The following is a 20101-nucleotide window of genomic DNA, read 5'->3' as shown; positions in this document are numbered from 1 at the left end:
CGCCTGCCCCCCGCCGCCTCAGAGCAGACAGGCGGCCCAGTACTCCAACAGCACTCTCTCCCACCTGCAGCCCGAGAGCAGATCTCTCCTCTGCGCACCGACGGCAAATGATTTAGCACCGGGAGTGTGAAGGTATTTCCCTTGTACAGTCAAACTGATCTGCTTCTCCTTTATTTTAAAAATTTAATTTGACCATTTATTCTTTTCTTGTTAACAATCACAGATATTTTAGGGACAATTTTAGAACTTGTCTGAGTTTATTACGTCTAAGAGATTACTGCAAATTCAGTACACACAATAATGATACAATGATATACTGTATTCAAACAGCAATACGTTTAGTTAAATTGACATGCTTACATAAAGCGTAGTGCAAATATAAATACCCCTTTATTAACCAGAGGCTGTTAAACAAACAAATGGTAGAATATGATGACGTCAGTAATATGCAAATAAACGTATGATGTAATCCAGTGACTTTTAGTGACTTTTCAGTCAGAACTTAGTGCCTTTTGGTTGAAAATAGTTAGCAACAGTGACCGCAACAAAGTACTGGAAAATACACTCTCGCATACACACACACTCATACACTACGACCAGTTTTTGTTTTACCATTTCACCTATAGCTCATGTCTTCTAATGTGGGGGAATGTCCAAAGCACCCGGAGGAAACCCACACAAACATGGGGAGAACATGCAAACTCCACACAGAAATGCCAACTGGCCCAGTCGAATCAGTGACCTTCTTGCTGTAAGGCAACAGTGCTAACCAATGAGCCACCGTGCTACCTTGAAAGGCAGTTTAAATGTTTGCAATTTTGCACATTGCATATTTTATTATAGTAATATACCCACTGATTATATTTACAATATTTTAGAGAGAGATTTTTTTTTCTGTTAGAAAAAAAATTGTATTATACCATATGGTTAAATAAATAGATGTTGAATCAAGATGAGATAAGAATTGAGTCATAAGCTGAACTGTAAAATTCAATATGTAAAGTATAATAATTGTTAATTAAGTAAATGTTCTCATTCATACCATTTAGCACCTTCCTTGTTGAACTCTGCCGATGGCTGTATGACCTGGTTGCCATAATAACAAGGACACATTCCAGCATGTACACATTTGCCTTCTTCATTAAGATAGGTTCCCTCAGAACAAACACAGCCATGTACAGGTGTGAAGGACCCTTGGCAGGTGTTTTCTTGTCCACTGAGAGAACGGCAGGTGCTGCCACAGCTGGTCACTTCATAGGAGTGCTTCATGTTCTCCGGACACTCAGATTCTGTGCATGGAATTAACACAATTTTATCATCAATTGTTTTCACATTTTAAATGATTCACGTTTATAATATAAAGCTGTATAAATGAAATGTTCTCACCACAAGGGTCTGTATCCATCCAGTCCTGGAGAATAATTCCTCTGGCAGCACATGCGTGAGCATAGGTGGACACAGCTGCACAGAGGCACTTCCTAATATCTGAACACTTGCAGGTGTCATAGACGCACCTCTGCAGAGAAAAACAGATTAAAAGAATTTAACTTTACGCAAAATGGAAGGTGCGATAGTCTTCCCTATTATGAGGTAAACGGTTTCATGTTCCTTTCTAGAAAATAGAAGGTGGGTTGCTTGACTTTGTACATCGTGTTTGGATGGTTGTGGTTTGATATTGGTTGATCTCATGTCAGTGACAGGTTGTTCACACCATCTAGAGTTCACACTTAGCTGATGATTGATTATAAAGCACATTTGGCATGCTGTCCCGGGAGAGAGCTCTGAGCTCATAAGATCCTCGAGCCCGAGACTCCCTTCTCTTTGCAAGGACTATAACCAGTGATGTTCTTACAGTGGGGCAACAGTGCTTACCACTGGGCTGCCATGCCACCTATCTATGAAAGGAGGAGGAGTAGAGGAGGAAGGGGGGATTCTTCAAAATGAAGATGACTATGGTATGGAACTAGGTTTAGGAGACTCGGGAATCGTTTGATTGGTGAATAATAAATTGGCTGATGCAGGACCAGCTGTGATCAATCATAAGCATGTGATCCTCTCAAAATGAGTTTATAAATAAACTTCACTTAGAAACAAATTCATCCAAGAACGAGATGATGTTGCATGAAAAGCAGGAGAATTTGTTTTGATTAAAGATTAGGAAGGCCACATGAACGAAAAAAAAAAAATTCTAGGACACTTTTCTATTATTATTTGATTTTATGGTGGCCAGTGAACACAATCGCAAAGTAAATTTGAAAGGAAATTAAACATTTCTGCATGATGACTTACTTGGTAGTACATCTCAGGACATATTTCTGAGTGACACTCGGAAAAGGTGCCATTTGGATTTGTAAGGCGGGAGCACCAGTCTTTAGCAAGTTTCTCTATGAGGCAAAAAAAAAAAACAAAGAAATATAATCAATCCCGGAAAGAATGATCAAGTGCAATATGGATGTTCTGAGCGGGAATGGAATAAGCACCTGTGTCCATGTTCAAGCTGCATGGGTTGTCAAATGTGATTTCAAGATCTGGACAATTTTGTTTCCAAAAGTTGACAAAGGATGTTGGGGTGCCCTCGATAATGCCTGATTCAGTCTTAAAATCATCTGTTTGGACATCATTATAGTTCCCACACAGACCTGAAACAAGGAAGGTTAAAAGTTTACTAGATTATTTCTGCTCTTTGACTATTTCAAAAATGTTTATATGCATTTTCAGAAAACTATACACATTTCCCAAAGGCTTTTATAAACTCACCAGTCATTTTTCCTTTCTCTTCAGTGCTGGCTACAATGTACAACTGCATGACTGGAGCCAGCTGAATCTCCAGACGAACACTCGTCAAATCAGCAATAATGAAGGAGGAAGATGGCTGGAAGATACTCAGAGGACCTGGTGTAAAAATTTTATTTATATATTTGTTTCTGATGTCATTTTTTTATAAAATTATAAAAACAATCCTTTATTTTTGACCCACCAATGCTGAAAGGAAGCTCTTTTGAATTGATGTTATTTAATGTCACATCTCCACTGGAGGAAAAACTAATCTGTTTAACAAGCAAAACATCAGCAAAAATATATTATTAATTCGATTATTTATAATTATGCATAATTATTTAAACCCAGTGCTTACAGTGGTCCCAGAGATGACAAGGGTAACTGAGTGTAAGCAGGTGTCTGTTCGGGATGCTTCACACTTCGCTAGATTTCCCACAACAGCAAAATCACTGTCTGCAGAGTGCTGGAATAAAAAAGGTATTTTAAGTCCCTGCCAATTTTTATTTTATTTATGATTATACATACATTTCGATATTGCCTCTTTTTGATTATTATATAAACCATGGGTACTTAAACTCGGGGACAACCCCGAGAGTGCTGGTTTCCTGCATAGTTTAGCTCTAACTTCCTTTAACACACCTGCCTGGAAGTTTCTTGTATACCTGGGAGAGGTTTTATTTATTACCTGGTTCAGGTGTGTCTAATTGGGGTTGGAACTAAACTCTGCAGGACACTGGCCCTCCAAGAACGACTTTGGGTAACGCTGATATAAACCATGTAACCGAAAACATCTTCTGTCGTGTCAAATGTTGTCATCAGTACAGTGCACACATACTACTTTGCTTGCACATGCACAGCTGTGACTTGTTTTTGGATATCTTTCTTGTCCACAAGGTGTCAACATTAAACCAGGCCATTGTTTCTCAGTATGAGAAGATGAAACATGCATACACATACTATGTACTTGTCATATTCATTACATAAACTGAATAATCAACAGTAAACTTAACCTGACTTTAAATAACCTAGTACTTTGTTAGATAAGTATACATAGTGTAAAATAAAGTGCAACCAATGTCTTTGTACTTGTTTAAAAGAGATTTGCGTATATCTTTTTAAATCCACATCAGCTCTGGGTTTCAGCTCGCCCGTTTAGTTTTGACAGCTTCTGAACAAACTTACAGCGCAAAAGCAACTGAGCAAAATCAATCTGTGCACATACAAACTGCACAATGTGCTCATGATGAAACGTGTAAACATATCTTGGCGGACACAAAAATATATAAATAAATGATTTTTTAAAAATACTCTCATCTGGTATATCTCGACAGACCTTAGTGAGGATGTAGTCGCAGTTCCCGCTGAAGGTGAAGCTCTTTCCATCAAAAGTGGTGACGTGAGAACCTCCAACAACAGAGCATGTGCCTGGACAGTCCAGGTATGTGCAGGTCCAGTGTCCAGCATCACATGTACTGATTTAAAATGGTAGCAGTGTCAGCATTTGTACGTGTATCCATGCTTTTACATGTGACTAATAATGTAAAAATGTTACCATGATTTGCAAGCTTGTTGGTAAGACTCTCCTGATTTATATACTGTGCCATCATGCACACATGGACACTCGTTTACAGGAACACAACCACTCTGACCAATGTCATCTTCAACGGTCCCTTTACAAAAATAATTGAAAATGATGATAGAATGTTTAGTAGGATCAAAAGTGACAGTAAATACAGGGAAAAGGAGTTTTACAACAGAAATAAATGCTCCAATTCTGAAAAAAATGTATGGTTTCTGCAAAAACTGGCACAATTATTTATAAGAAGAAATATATGATGCTAAAGTTTGTATTTTATAATGCTGAACATTCATCACAGGAAATTAATAGAGCAAATTGATGATCTGAATATTTAGAAATTCTTAATAGTAGTCACATTAAATAAAAAGGCTGTAAACAGTATAATTTTGTGTTTGATTATTTATTCTTACCTTCAGGGCAGAAGCAGCCGTCCACACAGTGATCAGTACACATTAGATTTGCAGTTGGGGCAGAGCAGGTGTTCCTGCATGGACCGCCACACTCCAGGTACTGCAGGTTTAGGGGACACGTCTTTGCTGCTCCACAAAACAACATGTCCCATGTCACAAAACATTATCTATATACTTTGTTTAAAATGTATTGCAAGACACATAACTTTTTCATCATTTACAGGGCATACAGTGGTCTTGTTAAAAGCATAGTCCACCCAAAACCAAAAATTATGTTGTCACTTTATTTTGATGGTCTGTTTGTTGAATTTAAGTTACATTGCATCAACATGCCATCTCATTAGTTTATAAGTAGATAGTTAGGTTGGGGTTAGGGTTAGAGTAAGTTGACATACACTTGCAAAGTTTCTTTTAGTCAGATAAATGTCTGTTTAGCAGCAGAATCAACAGATATTAAGTAAACAGTCTACTAATACTCAAATGGACCATGAAAATAAAGTGTTACCAAAATGATGTTGTTATTTACTCACACTTTACTTGTCACAGATATTTTAAAAATTGTTGGAAACCAGTAATGTAACCATTAACTTCTGTTGTATGTTTTCTTACAATGGATGTCAATGGTTACCAATTTCTAACATTCTTCAAAATATCTTGAACAAGAAATGGTTTGGAACCACTTGAGTGTAAGTAAAATTTCAGTAAATTAAACTATCCCTTTAAAAACATATATTTTGTGTCTACTTTAAAAGCTTTATTTATTTTTGTTTATTCATAGTATTCATTTCTGGAATAGTAATTGTTAATGTAATTGTTAATAAAATTGTTTCCTGGGAAAAAAAAAACAGCATAGTGAAATTATATCCCTTAGTGAAATTATATCCCTTAAGATTTATTTTTCTCTGCATCATTATTGGTAGATAACGAATGTTTTTTTATTGTTCAGTTAGGCTTTGTACACCGAAATCAATAAATACATTGCACATCATTTGATTGGCTTCTGATGAATGTCATCTTCCAGAAGTGATACTCACGGCAGAGCTGTTCTGTTCTCCATGTTCCTGGTTGTCCTCCAGCATGTGTGCATTGTCGTGAGATCTCTGTTAGTGTGTTGCACAGACAGTCATGGTTGCCGTAACATTGACACAGGTCGCTCAAACAGGCTTTCTGAAATATTCTCATGTCCATCACATCATAACAGCCACTAAACCCTGGACTGATGAGGTACTCCTCGCAAAAGCTTGCCTAGTTGAAACAAAATAGATTATTATAGGACTGACTGTCTGAACACCACCAATGCTTCAAACAGTGAGGTTTAACAGTTTGAAGGGACCATGAAGAATTAATTTGAAAAAAAAAAACATGTTCGAATGCAAAAACCTGCATTTAAATTTTTTGTGTGTCAAGAGGCGCAAGACATGTTGTAAACGTAACTGACATGGTTTGTTTTTGTTGACTTGTGCTGTTTTATTATGAGTTATTTCTTGAGTTATATCCAGTTAGTTGTCTAGTTAGTCTAGACTTTATTTGTAAAACAGAAATAATAGAAAATGCAAGTATATATACAGTTGAAGTCAGAATTATTAGCCCCCCTGAATTATTAGCACCCCTGTTTATTTTTTTTCCCCAATTTTTGTTTAATGAAGGGAAGATTGTTACAGCACATTTCTAAGTATAAAAGTTTTAAAAACTCATTTCCAAAAACTGATTCCTTTTATCTTTGCCATGATGACAGTAAATAATATTTTACTTGATATTTTTCAAGACACTTCTATACAGCTTAAAGTGACATTTAAAGGCTTAACTAGGTTAATAATGTGAACTAGGCAGGTTAGGGTAATTAGGCAAGTTATTGTATAATGATGGTTTGATCTGTAGATTATCGGGGGAAAAAATAGCTTAAAGGGGCTAACAATTTTGTCCCAAAAATGTTTTTCAAAAATTAATAACTGCTTTTATTCTAGTCGAAATAAAACAAATAAGACTTTTTCCAGAAGAAAAAATATTATCAGACATACTGTGAAAATTTCCTTACTCTGTTAAACATCATTTGGGAAATATTTAAAAAAGAAAAAAAAAATCGAAAGGGGGCTAATAATTCTGACTTCAACTATATATATATATATATATATATATATATATATATATATATATATATATATATATATATATATATATATATATTTGCACTATACAGAAATAATCTCAAACATATTAATATATATTTTTAGTAATATTAGTAGCCTAGATTTCACACTCATTTTATGCTGTAAACATACTTTATTTGTTTCACATTAGATAGATTTGTAGTAATCTCTATGTTTTTGACAAACTATGATTATGCAGTGACTGTGAGCAGCTTGATTCTGCACAGCAGTTTGCTATTTTGTATTTACTGTATGTCATGCATTACACTGTCTGTTAAAGTGTGTTTTTTTTCGGGTTATAGATGACTCTTACTCTTAATTCTCAATTTCTCTTACACGCACATGAATAAAATTGTGTTTTATTTAAGAACAGTTGTTTAAAAGTTTATGCACTTTAAAAAGTGAGTGTCATTTCATTTTAATAAAAGATATGATGCATTTAATCTAGTTTCTATTGCTTTTTTTGCTCGCTTGCGCCCTCTTGTGGGCATAGTAGACAATAGAGTAATGTATACTGTAACATTAAGTATTGTTTTTAGGATTCAAATATGACGTCACAGATATAGAAACTGATGGTTATGACAAAAACTCTTTTAACCCTTTGACTGCCACTCTACCAAACGGTTGACCATGTTTTTACTGTTTTAAAGAATGACTGTTTTAGTTAATGGTTTACACACACAGCATTGTTGGTTTACCAAAAATAAAATAAAATAAAATAATAATAATAATAATATATATATATATATATATATATATATATATATATATATATATATATATATATATATATATATATATATATATATATATATATATATATATATATATCAAAAAGACATCCTGTTGCACTATTACAACAAACAACATGATAAATGAGAATCTTAAATATTGTCTGACATACTTAAAAAGTGATTTAGTGTTCATAAATGTTTTATTTTGCATAGTTTTTTAAATACATTGGTCTTACACTTCATATTTTCAGATTTTTCATAGTATATGTATTAATTGCAGTACTTATACCATAAACAAACATTTGAACCATTTGGTAGAGGTTGATATTTTAGAAATTATGGGATATGTTAAAAAAATGCATTGAGTGTGTAACTAGTGACATTAGGAGTTAAGAAATGCAAACATTTTTCTTTCTTGGTGGGTATAGTTAAAGCGTTAAAAGATAGCTTTTATTGTGTGTGGCATCACTGCGTCGCGTGTTGTTAGGGCACAGTGTGAGTTTACAATCTGCCGCACCTATTAAAACAGTGTGTTCTGATGGGGTTAAATCAAGAAATTATAAGGTCTAAATAATAATGCTAATGTAAAAATATTGTTACATTATAAGTGGAACTGGAGTGACACGATGGCTCAGTGGTTAGCACTGTCACCTTACAGCAAAAAGGTCACTGGTTCAAGCCTCGGTTGGGTCTCTTGGTATTTCTATGTGGAGTTTACATGTTTTCCCTGTGTTCGTGTTGGTTTCCTCCACTGTCCAAAGACATGTAAAATATGGGTGAATTCAGTAATCTAAATTGGCCACAGTGTATGTGTGTAAATGCAAGAGTGTATGGGTGTTTCCAAGTACTGGTTTGCGGCTGGGGAGGGCATTAACTGCGTAAAACATATGCTGGATAAGTTTGCTGTACATTCTGCTGAGGCGACCCCTGATTATTAAAGGGACTAAGCCAAAGGAAAATGAATGAATAAGTGGACTTCAAATATGTCCAAAATAAGTCTATGATCCTTTAATATGAAATCTCCCATCCCATAAAGTTCACCCAAAATCTGCTTTTTTTTTACAGTTTTTCTCAAAGTACATTGTTGTCATGTGAATGTGACTGATGTAAAAATAAAACAAATGTTAAAATGAACTAAAGTTACAATGAAAATTGACAATGTTAAAATTAAATATACAGTTGAAGTCAGAATTATTAGCCCCCCTTTGATTTTCTTTTCTTTTTTAAATATTTCCCAAATGATGTTGGACAGATTCAGCAAATTTTCACAGTATGTCTGATAATATTTTTTCTTCTAGGGAAAGTCTTTTTTGTTTTATTTTGGCTAGAATAAAAGCAGTTTTTGATTATTTAGGAACTATTTTAAGGTCAAAATTATTTGTCTCTTTAAGGTCATTTTTTCAGATTGTTTACAGAACAAACCATCATTTTACAATAACTTGCCCAATTACCCTATCCTGCCTAGTTAACCTAATTAACCTAGTTTAGTCTTTAAATGTCACTTTAAGCTGAATAGAAATGTCCTGAAAAATATCAAGTCAAATAATATTTACTGTCATCATGGCAAAGATAAATAAAATCAGTTATTAGAGATGAGTCATTAAAACTATTATGTTCAGAAATGTGTTGAAAAAAAATCTTCTCTCTGTTAAACAGAAATTGGGGAAAATAATAAACAGGGGGGCTAATAATTCTGACTTCAACTGTACATATTCACTCTATTGATAAGAACTACAATCTTAATGATTCTGAATTAATTCAGATACCTGCTCTGATAGCTCATCACACGGACCAGTAGATGGAAGAGTGACCTCCTCACAGATTTCAGTTGATATGGACACCTTCCATGAAGCCGGACCTGAGGATTCAGACGAAAGTTATACTAAACCCACATAAAACGAGTGATTTCAGTGAATTTCAAAGGATTTAAAAATATGATGTGAGATCATTTAGACTACTTAAAGAATCAGTTCACCTAAAAATGAAAACTCTGTTATCATTTACTCACTTGTTCATGATGGAATTTGACAACAATGCAATAGTTAATAGACTTCAATAGTAAGAAAAACAAATACAATGTCAGTGGTTACCAGTTTCCAATATATTATATGTTCAACAGAACAAAAAGCTCAAACTGGTTTGGAACAAGTGAAGGATGAGTAAATGATAAAAGAATTTTAATTTTTGGACTAACTATCCCTTTAAATATACAGATCTACTCATTTTCTATTAGCAAATCAAACTGTCTACATACTAGATTCTTTAGTACTGGTTGTTAAACTTGCAGTAATTAAATTTGTATATGAAAATCAGGCCATCAGAGAGTATACAAGCAATAAAGATATCAGGTTTACCATTATCGGTGATATCATCAGCCAAGTTGCCATTAAAGTCTCCGCAGAGTCCACAGGTCTGGCCTTGATACTTCTCAGGAAGTTCAATCTGGGCATTGACAACAAAACAGAAGGCAGATTCAGTAGATAGAAAGCCGATTAGCGAAAACTGTTGGTTTATTATTGCTTATTTAAGCATGTTGCGTATTTGTTTTATGATGTGCGGTGCTGATACTATACACTAATCACACACTTCTGATATCAGACATCTAAAATAAAGCTCCAGGATAAAATTTGTGTGCACAGACATATTAAATCATACCGACAGAGAGTTGTCTTCCTCCCAAAAGACAGTCACTCCATGTTTGTTGGAGATCTTGAAACTGGTTGGACTTCCCTCAATTTTAATTCCATTTTTATAAGTAGGAACCGTGACCCTGTCAGAAAAATATATATATAAAAAAAGTCAAAATTATTATTATTAATTATATATATATATATATATATATATATATATATATATATATATATATATATATATATATACACACACACACACACACACACACACACACACACACACACAAACACAATTTTTTAACACTTTTGTGCAAGGGGGTGGGTAGTGCTCAAATGAACTCACGTTTCTTCACCCATAGTGATGTCGCTGTCGGTGACTTTGATGACTGTCCCGTCCAGCTTTATTAAGACTGTGCTAAATGAGATCGAGCCATTTACAGTCTCCCTTTGCATCTGGATGTTAAAATCGGATGATGCGGCATCACACATCACCGCCAGAACATAGTTGCATGTGTCTGGCAGTTGAAAGAAATGACCATCGAACGTCTTGAAGTGGAAATTTCCCCATGTGCTGCAGATCGTGGACCGATGATCGGGGTTGGGTTCAACTGAATCAAAAGAGAGTTAATCTGCAGTGAATACTAACGACTGAACATGGTTTTGACTAGCTACAGAACCAAAACCATAAATTCAGTGTATTTTTTTTGTGTACACTAACATTAAAATAAAGTTTCAAATAAAAAAAATATATACCTGTAATTACTGGCACACTTGTCATAGAGATAGCTGAAAAAGAGGGACCTGTTGTTATTTTTTATTTTATTTTATTTTTTTGCTTTAAAATGAAGACAAATTACTTGTTTACATACATTTAATCAAGTGCAGTTTTAATAAAAATATATTTTTAAAATTCTTATGCTTTGCCTGTGTGCATAGGCTCATACACCGTTTAAAATTAACATGTTGAAATTTATTTTATGCCATATTACTTCTCGGTTGTTTCCTTGAGTTCAATCTATAACAATAACTTTATCTATTAACTTTATCTTTTAAGGAATATTATTACTATTACAATCATTACATACTCCTATGAAATACTAATTAATTTCCAAATGTTCTCCAAGTCACTTTTATCTGAGCGAGGGCATTTGCAAAAGTATTTCCTGTACTTTTTTATCTTCTGGAGAAAGTACACTCTCAGAAATAAAGGTACGAGAGCTGCCACTGGGGTGGTATCATTTCAAGTGGTACACATTTGTAACTAAAGGGTCCATATTAATACCTCAAGGGTACAAAGTTGTCGTGATACCATTAATTTATTTCACGATACTACACCAGCTGAAGTATCGTGATATCAAGTAGTATTGTGATACTGTAATTCATAACTTAAATCCATGTAATAAATAAAAATGTCAGAAATACAATATTTGATTTGTTATAATAGGCATACTTGAATTGAATTAATAATTCCCTTATTATTGAAAAAAAAAAAGGATTTGCACGCCACTTCACCTAAAATGTATTTGTACCAACAAAAATACATTAAAATAAAGATAAAATTATACCAAACAAAAAAAGCTTTTTTTCTAACAAACGTAGGCTATATGAAGTGGTGAAAAATTGTTTAAATGTTTCCTGTTGCTATTTTAGGTTTTCATATATTGTTTTTTTTCTTCAGTTTCATCAGGAAAGAATCCAAAGTAATTCAAAATTTCACTTTGTGTGTTGTTCTTTTTAAGAGATTGCCACGGTTGTTGTAGTTACAGTATTACATCATATTGACAGGAGCAGAAATAAACAGATTTAGATTTGAACTGAAGCATCAGAAAGTATTTAAAAAAACTAGCATAAAAGGTGTGGATTTTACACAGTTTTGCAACCTTAGAAGTCTCCATAGACTATTAAAATAAAAAGCTCTATTGTTGCACAAACAGGAGAGCATTTTAGTGACTTTTCCACATGCAACATTAGGTATTGTTGGTGGAGCGTTAATGACAATACTACCGTTTACAAACTGCAGTGGTGCCGTATTTTGAAGCCATAGTATCACAATACTACCATAGTACCGGTAAACCATGCAAAAAGTGTACTTCCTGAAATTTTTAAGTATACTAATACATACCTTTGACCAATATAGACCCTTTAAGTACAAAAGTGTACCTTTTAAAATGGTACGACCCCAGTGACAGCTCTCATACCTTTATTTCTGAGAGTGAATTATTTCTTTTAGTTGGGCTGAAACAAAAGCAGTTTCAAAATTTTTACAAATATTTTTTAAGATTAATATTATTAGCCCCCTTTTTGAGACATATTTTTGGATTGGCTACAGAAAAAAAACACTGATATCCAAAGACCTGCCTCATTAACTAACTTCCCCAGTTAACCCAATAGAGCCTTTAAATTGCACTTTAAACTGAACAACAGTATCTTAAATTACTACATGTAATAAAAACTATGTACTGTCATCCTGGCAAATAGAAAATAAATGAGTTATTAGAAATTAGTTATTATGTTTTAATAAAATGTGTTGAAAAAAGTCAAACGACACATTCAATTGTACATAAAGCCGTTTGAACAATGTTTATAAATCCTTACACTATTATTTCTTTAAGAATTAAAGTGATTAATACATCTCATATCACAAAAAGACACAATGATAAATCCACCTGGTGTTGTTGGCCACATAGGAGTCATAGGATTTTCCATATCTCTGTAATCTCCCATAAAGCCTTTAAACAAACAATTACAAGATTACCATTGTGTAAGTGACATAGTGCACACTTTCCGCATTAATTAATCATTTTTATTTTCTAACCTGCTTGTATGGACTGCAGCCCGGCCAGTAGGAAGACCCATCTCAGCATCCACATCTGGGGCATCCTGACCGTCCCCTCAGAGTCGAAACCCATCCTCAAGAGCTAATGTGAGTCATCTGCTAACAGTTGTCTATTTATAATGTCTCTTAGTTTGCTTTCAACCCATGTCATCTGTGATCAGAAGGTGGATCCCAGGCTTATGCAGTATTGTATGTTATGTTTCTGTTGATTCCACGTCCTAGTTGTGTTTGAGAGTAAACATGGTTTATGTAAACCTTGGTTGCAAAAAACACTTTCTGTCACTCACAACTTGTGTTTATCTCAGTTATCATCTCAAACTAAACAAGGATGTTATGGTTGGTTTAAAGATTAGATCCCAACTTAGAGGTTCCTGCAGTCTTCAGAGAAATGACGTGTTGGTGAAATTCACACCCTTACTGATAAGATCTTATATCAGATTTCATTCATTTCAATTTAATTTCATTTTTGATTCCATTGTGATTATAAGAACATTGTTCGCTGAAGGAAAGGAGAAGTTCAAAAAATGTGATGGTCAGCTTTGACATTATCATTCTTTTATTCATTTTGTGTTATCAAGTTGACAAAGGTGTCAGAATTGATGTCGTGCACAAAACATTGACTTAAAACCAATACCTTCATAAGCTAACGCAAACATATATAGAAGTATTATTTGATTTTCTAGCATGCCAGCAGAAGTGTGTGTACCTTAAAGCTTTGTCTCGGTCTGTTTAATATGTTTGAGGTCTAATTCTCTGAAACCCATTATGATTGATTAAGGATACAACTGCAGGCAATGGCAAACAATGATTTTGAGAAATTTGAATGTTTAAACGTTTTCCTTAACTTGTTTATTCTTCATACCTGTTTACATTTAAAGGGATGTATGCTGATTAAATATGATGGTTTTCAATATCCAATAATCCAAACATATTTAAGTTTTCCTTTTTTAATATATATGCATAGAGAAACAGAGAGAGTTAGATTGACAGTTTGCATTATATAATGTATTAATATATAAGGCAAATTATCAATCTAACTCTCTCATGTATATATATATATATATATATATATATATATATATATATATATATATATATATATATATATATATATATACATATACATACACACACACACACAGTTGAGATCAGAATTATTAGCTCCCCATTTGAATTATTTTTTTCTTTTTTAATTATTTCCCAAATTTTGTTTAACAGAGCAAGGAAATTTTCCCAGTATGTCTGATAATATTTTTTCTTCTCGAGAAACTCTTTTTTGTTTTATTTCGGCTAGAATAAAAGCAGTTTTTAATTTTGTAAAACCCATTTTAAGGGCAAAATTATTAGCCCCTTTAAGCTATATTTTTTGATAGTTTACAAAACAAACCATTGTTAAACAATAACAATAAAATTACCCTAACCTGCCTAATTAGCCTAATTAACCAAGATAAGTCTTTAAATGTCACTTTAAGCTGTATAGAAGTGTCTTAAAAATATCTAGTAAAATATTATTTACTGTCATCATGGCAAACATAAAATAAATCATTAAAAATAAGTTATTAAAACTATTGTGTTTAGAAAATGGTTGAAAATTATCAAACTCTATACTGAAATTGTCTGTGAATATTACTGTTATATTTTTATTGTATTGTTCTTTATATTGTTTTATTTATGGGTTGAATCTTAACCTGAATCTGTGCATTACATATACTGTCCGTATACATTCGCCTATATACGTTTGAAACATCAATAAGGTGTATAGTGAATTTGGTATTTATTATCCCTATCAAGGCAATAAGCATTTACTTTATAATTGTTGACTATAGGTGGAAAGTTAAACTTTTAAATACTTGATACATCAGCTTGCCTGAAAATATCATCTATGAATAAAAATATACAGAATTTGATATTTTATTATTACTGTCCAGTATTGCATTAAGACATAATTAGGCAGAGCAAAATGCAAACACATCCTGATCACATCTGCCTGTTTATTGTTTGTATTATCAATAATTACTTCTTAGTCTTTATACCTGATGCCAAGTTAAAAAGTTGATTCTGATGAAAAATAAATAAATAAATAATAAATTATATATATATATATATATATATATATATATATATATATATATATATATATATATATATATATATATATATATATATATATATATAAATAATTATTTTTTCTTTCTTTTTTTTTACATCAACAGAACAACACAATGCATGAATGGGAAAAATGTTTTTGATTGAAAAGGGCCTAAGCATTCTTGTATAGAGGGAAAAGTTTGTTTTTTTTGTTTGAGCTGTGTTTAGATAGCCTGGCCTTGTTTTGATCAGGTGTGATTCAAAACTGTTTTCTGTCTTCCCAGAAAGTACTTTTCTCTGGGAATGCAAAAAAAAGCCTTAATAAAGGTCTATCTAAAAGAAATCAGTTATGAAGGAAATGGTTAAGCATATTGTGTTTGCCATCTTTGTTTGCTTTTGCATCCAAAAGATCCTCAATTGTGAGTTTCATTACGTCAAACATGCTGTGATGACCCTGACAAAATATTTCTTCTCTAATTCATCTTGGAATGTTAAACATATCGAAACTCAATATGATACAGGGTCTATTTGGAAAAAGTATATACATTTTATTGAGATGTATATTGATAATCACTCAAATAATTCTAAAGTTGTTATCCAAGTGATGCAATCAACATTTTTAAAATAGAAATTGCATTCAATTTTAAAGACCCCTTTTAAGAGGATTAGGATTAATTAATGTAGAATGAGTAATATTGCAAAAAAAAAAAAACAATTTGAGGTTGAATTAATGAATTTTTTTATTGTCTAGGCAAAATAACTTATTATACAATCTTGAATTGATTCTTTACCCAAAAGTTTTAATTCTGTCATCATTTATTCACACTTTACTGGTTTCAAACCTGTGTGACTTTCTTGTGTAAAACAAAAGATAGAATATTTTGAAGAAAGCTTGAAGCATTGACTCGCATACAAAACATTGCAAGAATTAGAGGTTTTGTTTCCAGTGAGAACTCAGAGAAACTTTTTCATGCTTTTATCAGCACCAGGGTGGATTACTGTAATGGACTCCTCAATGGCCTTCCTTAAACCGTCAGACAGTTGGAGCTCATCCAGAACGCTGCTGCCAGGATTTTGACCAGAACCAGGAAATCAGAGCACATCACACCTGACCTCAGGTCTTTACACTGGCACTGGCTTTAAAAAAAGATTTTAAAGCAGGGTTCAACGCTAAAGATTTTTTCTACTGCCCGATCGGACCAGTGGTTCAGATTTTTACTTGCCCTGCCAATACTTTCACTGGCCCCACCAAAAAAAAAAGTGAATAGCTATTTCTTAGCCACAAATTAAAATAAAAAATGTATAAATTTTTATAAATCTAGAATTTAAATATTCAAAAAATGGTAATAAATGTATAATGAGCAAAATTCAAAGTGTTTTGCAAACAAATGTAGCAAAATGTGCAGGTATTTTATTGCAAAACAAAAGATGGCTGACCTGCCAAACTGAAGGCAGACTGTACAAAACATCACTTTATTTTTTTATACATTTTTTTCTCATAAATGTCTGCTTCCAAGATGTTTGAAACATCTGAATCATTTGATGTTGACGCCATGTTGCTGTCTCTTCACTGTACTGGTTGTTATGAAAAAAAACATGCTCACAACATCCAATCAGATAAGAGGAACAGAGAAGGTAGCATTTCAAGGCTTAAAAACACAAACTGTTTCTCGATTCTGACGGTTTTTGCACGCAATTGACAAATAGTCACAGCCAAAATAAACTTTATAGTGACAGGGCATCAGTGGCCCGATCAGGCCAGTAACGATCCTGTCTACTGTCCCAAGCATCCGACACGCTGGCCCCAGGCCATCGGGCAGTCCTTATTGTTGAGCCCTGCGAAGTATTATTACTTGTCTTTAAATCACTAAATGGCCAAGTACCTCAATACATTACAGATATGCTCACTGAATACAAACCAAACAGATCACTCAGATCATTAGGATCAAATAAACATCATTAGGATCAAATAAAGATCAAGCAATTTCTAGAGTTCAGTCAAAGCAGGGTGAATCCGCCTTCAGCTACGAGGCCCCTTGCTGCTGGAATCAGCTTCAAGAAATGATTAGATGCGCTTTAACATTAGGTACATTCAAATCAAGACTTAAAACACATCTGTTCAGCTGTGCCTTGACCGAATGAACACTGTGCTACGACTGCCAGATCACACTATGATGTCGTTATTTTTTTCCCCACAGTGGAAGTCAATGGTTAGAAGTTTTCTTCAAAATATCATCATTTGTATTACACACAAGAAAAAGACTCATAAATGTTTGAAAACATGCAAGCATTAGCAAATTTCCTTTTGGATTTGAATTATCCTATTAAAACAGCACAGTACCACATTAAGAATGTAAAGTCCGGCTTTGTGCGTCATACTGCACTGTTTGCCTTCACGGTTCCATCAGAACTCACATCCTTGTTTAGTTTGAGATGATAGCAATGATAATTGTTGGTGGCCCAAAGTTTTTTTTCCTCCCCCACCAAATCTGCTAATCCTGTTTATTCTCAAACACAGCTAGAACATTAATGTTGACGTGACTCAAGGATGATATACCATAATTGAGCATACTGGTATGGGTACCACCTTCTGATCAGATTACACTGCACTTAAAAAGACAAGCAGCTCACATTACCTCCTGAAGAAGAATGTTGTCTGAATGTTGATGTGGATCGTACTGATGGGGCTGCAGGTGATAAAATGAGACAAGCTCAACAACTTTGTTTGAAACATGAATACATATTCTCAAGTAGGCTATAAATATATTGTTTTCAGATGCTAAATGAAATCACTCACAATTTATGATTTTCCATTTTTGAATTCTTCACCTCCTGAAGATGGAAAGTGGAAAAATCTTCTTCAAACAACTGAAGAGGAGGCTTTCAGAAATACTGATGGTATGACATTTAATATTCACACAATAATTACACATTTTAATATTGTGTTATGTGCACGGAAATCTCTGGGAAGAGATTTTGATATGTGAGTCTTGTTGATTTCTTGAATCTACAAAAATATCAAGAATGACTGTCTCTGTAATCCATAATGAATTTAAACTTGTACTTCTAATAAATGTACTTTGAAATAGCCCACTTGAAAAAAAAAGAGTCCACTTGAATAAATAAATGGCAACAAGTGTTTGAATTGCCTCGCTTACAAAAATGAACCATGGATTTAATAGACGTGTGGTTCTTATCACAGTTTTAACACAAAACCACTTTTTAACTATGTTATTGTTGTGACACATTGTGACACATATTGTTTACTACAATAACGATGTTTTCGTTTATTTACTCTGTGATTTCTGCTACTTGTGTAACGTTATATCTGCTATTTTAACTAAGCAAACTGGCAGCTCTTTTACTAATCAATCTAATGGTCATTGTAAAATGTATAACGTAAAAAGTGTTTTATACCTGTTTGAGATATGTTTTTACCGTTTTCCCCCTTTTCAGAACAGTTTAGAAGAAGAAGGAAATACTTAGTTGCGGGCGCCATCTTTTGGTGAGACGCGGAAACTCATTCAACACGATCTTCACAGACAACAGGATGAAACATATCGTTATTGCGGCACGTTTAGGATTTAATAAACACATCCGAAAAATAGCAAATATTCGAAGACCAGTACATATGGCTGTCTCCTTAAATGAGTGCCATTTGTAAGGCAATATTAATACCTATTCTGTACACGAACTGAATTTGAGTGGATGGAGTACCGTTGTCTAACGCACAATAAGTTAGTCCCAGTCAGTTTATTCACACATCGTTCTGTATTGTTGCGCTGACGATATTGAGGAGAGGAGCTACGAGTGACGGTCAAGGCTGCACTGCTACTTTTTATTTACATTTTTAATACAATTTAATTGAAAAATTGGCTTTACTAACCGAGACTGTCAGAGACACACGCAGGCAATTCACATATCTCTTTGACTAATAAATGTTCTAATTTCCTCAAAAAAAGTAGTTTTATCATATACGGTTCCAGAATGCAAACGTTAATGTAGGCTAAGTTACCTCAAAATTAACAATCATCAGTTTTACCCGTTCGTTCCGAGCAAACTGTAGTTCGTTTGATTAGTTTAATTACAAAACAACAACAACTGTGTTTTCCCCACATTCTTTCCAACTTGACTGTTGGAAATGTTCACGCTTGTGAGGATAGTTCTGCATACGAGACAAAAAGTAGTGCTACTGGTTACAATACGTTTTGCAGTTGCTGACGTGTTAAAAGGTCATTGTTCACACATATTTAACTATTTAATAATTATCTATAATGTATATTTGGATAAAATGAATGTGACATGAACGTAAATTATGAACATGAACTGTAATTGTGGTTATTTTAACTGATTTTGCAGCCATTCTAAAATGACTGAAACCTAAATGAAGTCCAAAAGGATCACATTTATCAGCCATAGAAAGAGAATTTGATCACTTTAAACATCTGATTTGTAGAAATCTTTAAAATGTCGTTCAAGTCCCATCAACAGCTGGACCTTCACAAAAGACAAATGCATGAGAGGACAGGATAATAAAGAGATTCTCAATGGTCGATTTAACACAGCAGCTTGAACAGATCACTAAATTATTTCTACATTTACAGTGTTTCGAACTTTTCAAGAAATTTCCTGCAGTGACATTAGCAGAAAGTATCAAAAGACATTAACTTTTGCTATGGAACTGGTTGTGTGGACATAGCACTGGTACAAAGGACATTTCAGTTACAAAAACATTTTTTAACATCAATGGTTTGGTAATTAGTTATTACTTTTATTATTTTGTTATTACTTTGAGTTTATTCTGTTGTAAAGGCAACTCAAGAAGAAGTCAAAACAAAATCTTTGGGTGTTTACATTTTTTTTCACAGGGCTGGCACTAAACAACAGTAAAACAGA

General features: G+C 33.5%; 1 protein-coding gene and 1 long non-coding RNA gene across 3 annotated transcripts in view; both read right to left on the bottom strand.

Annotated features, from left to right (window-relative positions):
* The window catches only part of muc5.1 (mucin 5.1, oligomeric mucus/gel-forming), a 40836-nt gene extending 27630 nt beyond the window's left edge, over positions 1-13206 (bottom strand). For both annotated transcript variants that reach the window (XR_015526174.1, XM_087311680.1), the window contains exons 1-18: positions 13097-13206; positions 12948-13010; positions 11035-11067; positions 10625-10889; positions 10304-10418; positions 10003-10090; positions 9415-9506; positions 5802-6012; positions 4768-4893; positions 4331-4448; positions 4112-4250; positions 3134-3241; positions 2978-3047; positions 2758-2892; positions 2481-2639; positions 2290-2384; positions 1387-1516; positions 1043-1289 (exon numbers count right to left, since the gene is read on the bottom strand). Coding sequence is in view for 1 of the 2 variants with exons in the window: in XM_087311680.1 (XP_087167806.1) it covers positions 1043-1289; positions 1387-1516; positions 2290-2384; positions 2481-2639; positions 2758-2892; positions 2978-3047; positions 3134-3241; positions 4112-4250; positions 4331-4448; positions 4768-4893; positions 5802-6012; positions 9415-9506; positions 10003-10090; positions 10304-10418; positions 10625-10889; positions 11035-11067; positions 12948-13010; positions 13097-13190 (2288 nt within the window). In the remaining variant the exon portion in view is untranslated. The remainder of the gene's footprint in view (positions 1-1042; positions 1290-1386; positions 1517-2289; positions 2385-2480; positions 2640-2757; positions 2893-2977; positions 3048-3133; positions 3242-4111; positions 4251-4330; positions 4449-4767; positions 4894-5801; positions 6013-9414; positions 9507-10002; positions 10091-10303; positions 10419-10624; positions 10890-11034; positions 11068-12947; positions 13011-13096) is intronic.
* A 2114-nt stretch (positions 13207-15320) lies between these two features.
* On the bottom strand, positions 15321-18113 carry LOC141380890 (uncharacterized). Its single transcript, XR_015526197.1, has 3 exons — positions 18003-18113; positions 17842-17892; positions 15321-16342 (listed from the first exon to the last, which is right to left on the bottom strand). It is a non-coding gene; the product is annotated as an uncharacterized LOC141380890 (long non-coding RNA).
* Positions 18114-20101: the final 1988 nt, after the last annotated feature.

The sequence above is a fragment of the Danio rerio genome, chromosome 25 (assembly GCF_052040795.2).
Source record: "Danio rerio strain M-AB ecotype USA chromosome 25, GRCz13ab, whole genome shotgun sequence".
Taxonomy (NCBI): Eukaryota; Metazoa; Chordata; class Actinopteri; order Cypriniformes; family Danionidae; genus Danio; species Danio rerio.
Note: the sequence above shows the minus strand (reverse complement) of the source record. Positions and strands in the feature narration are given on the sequence as shown.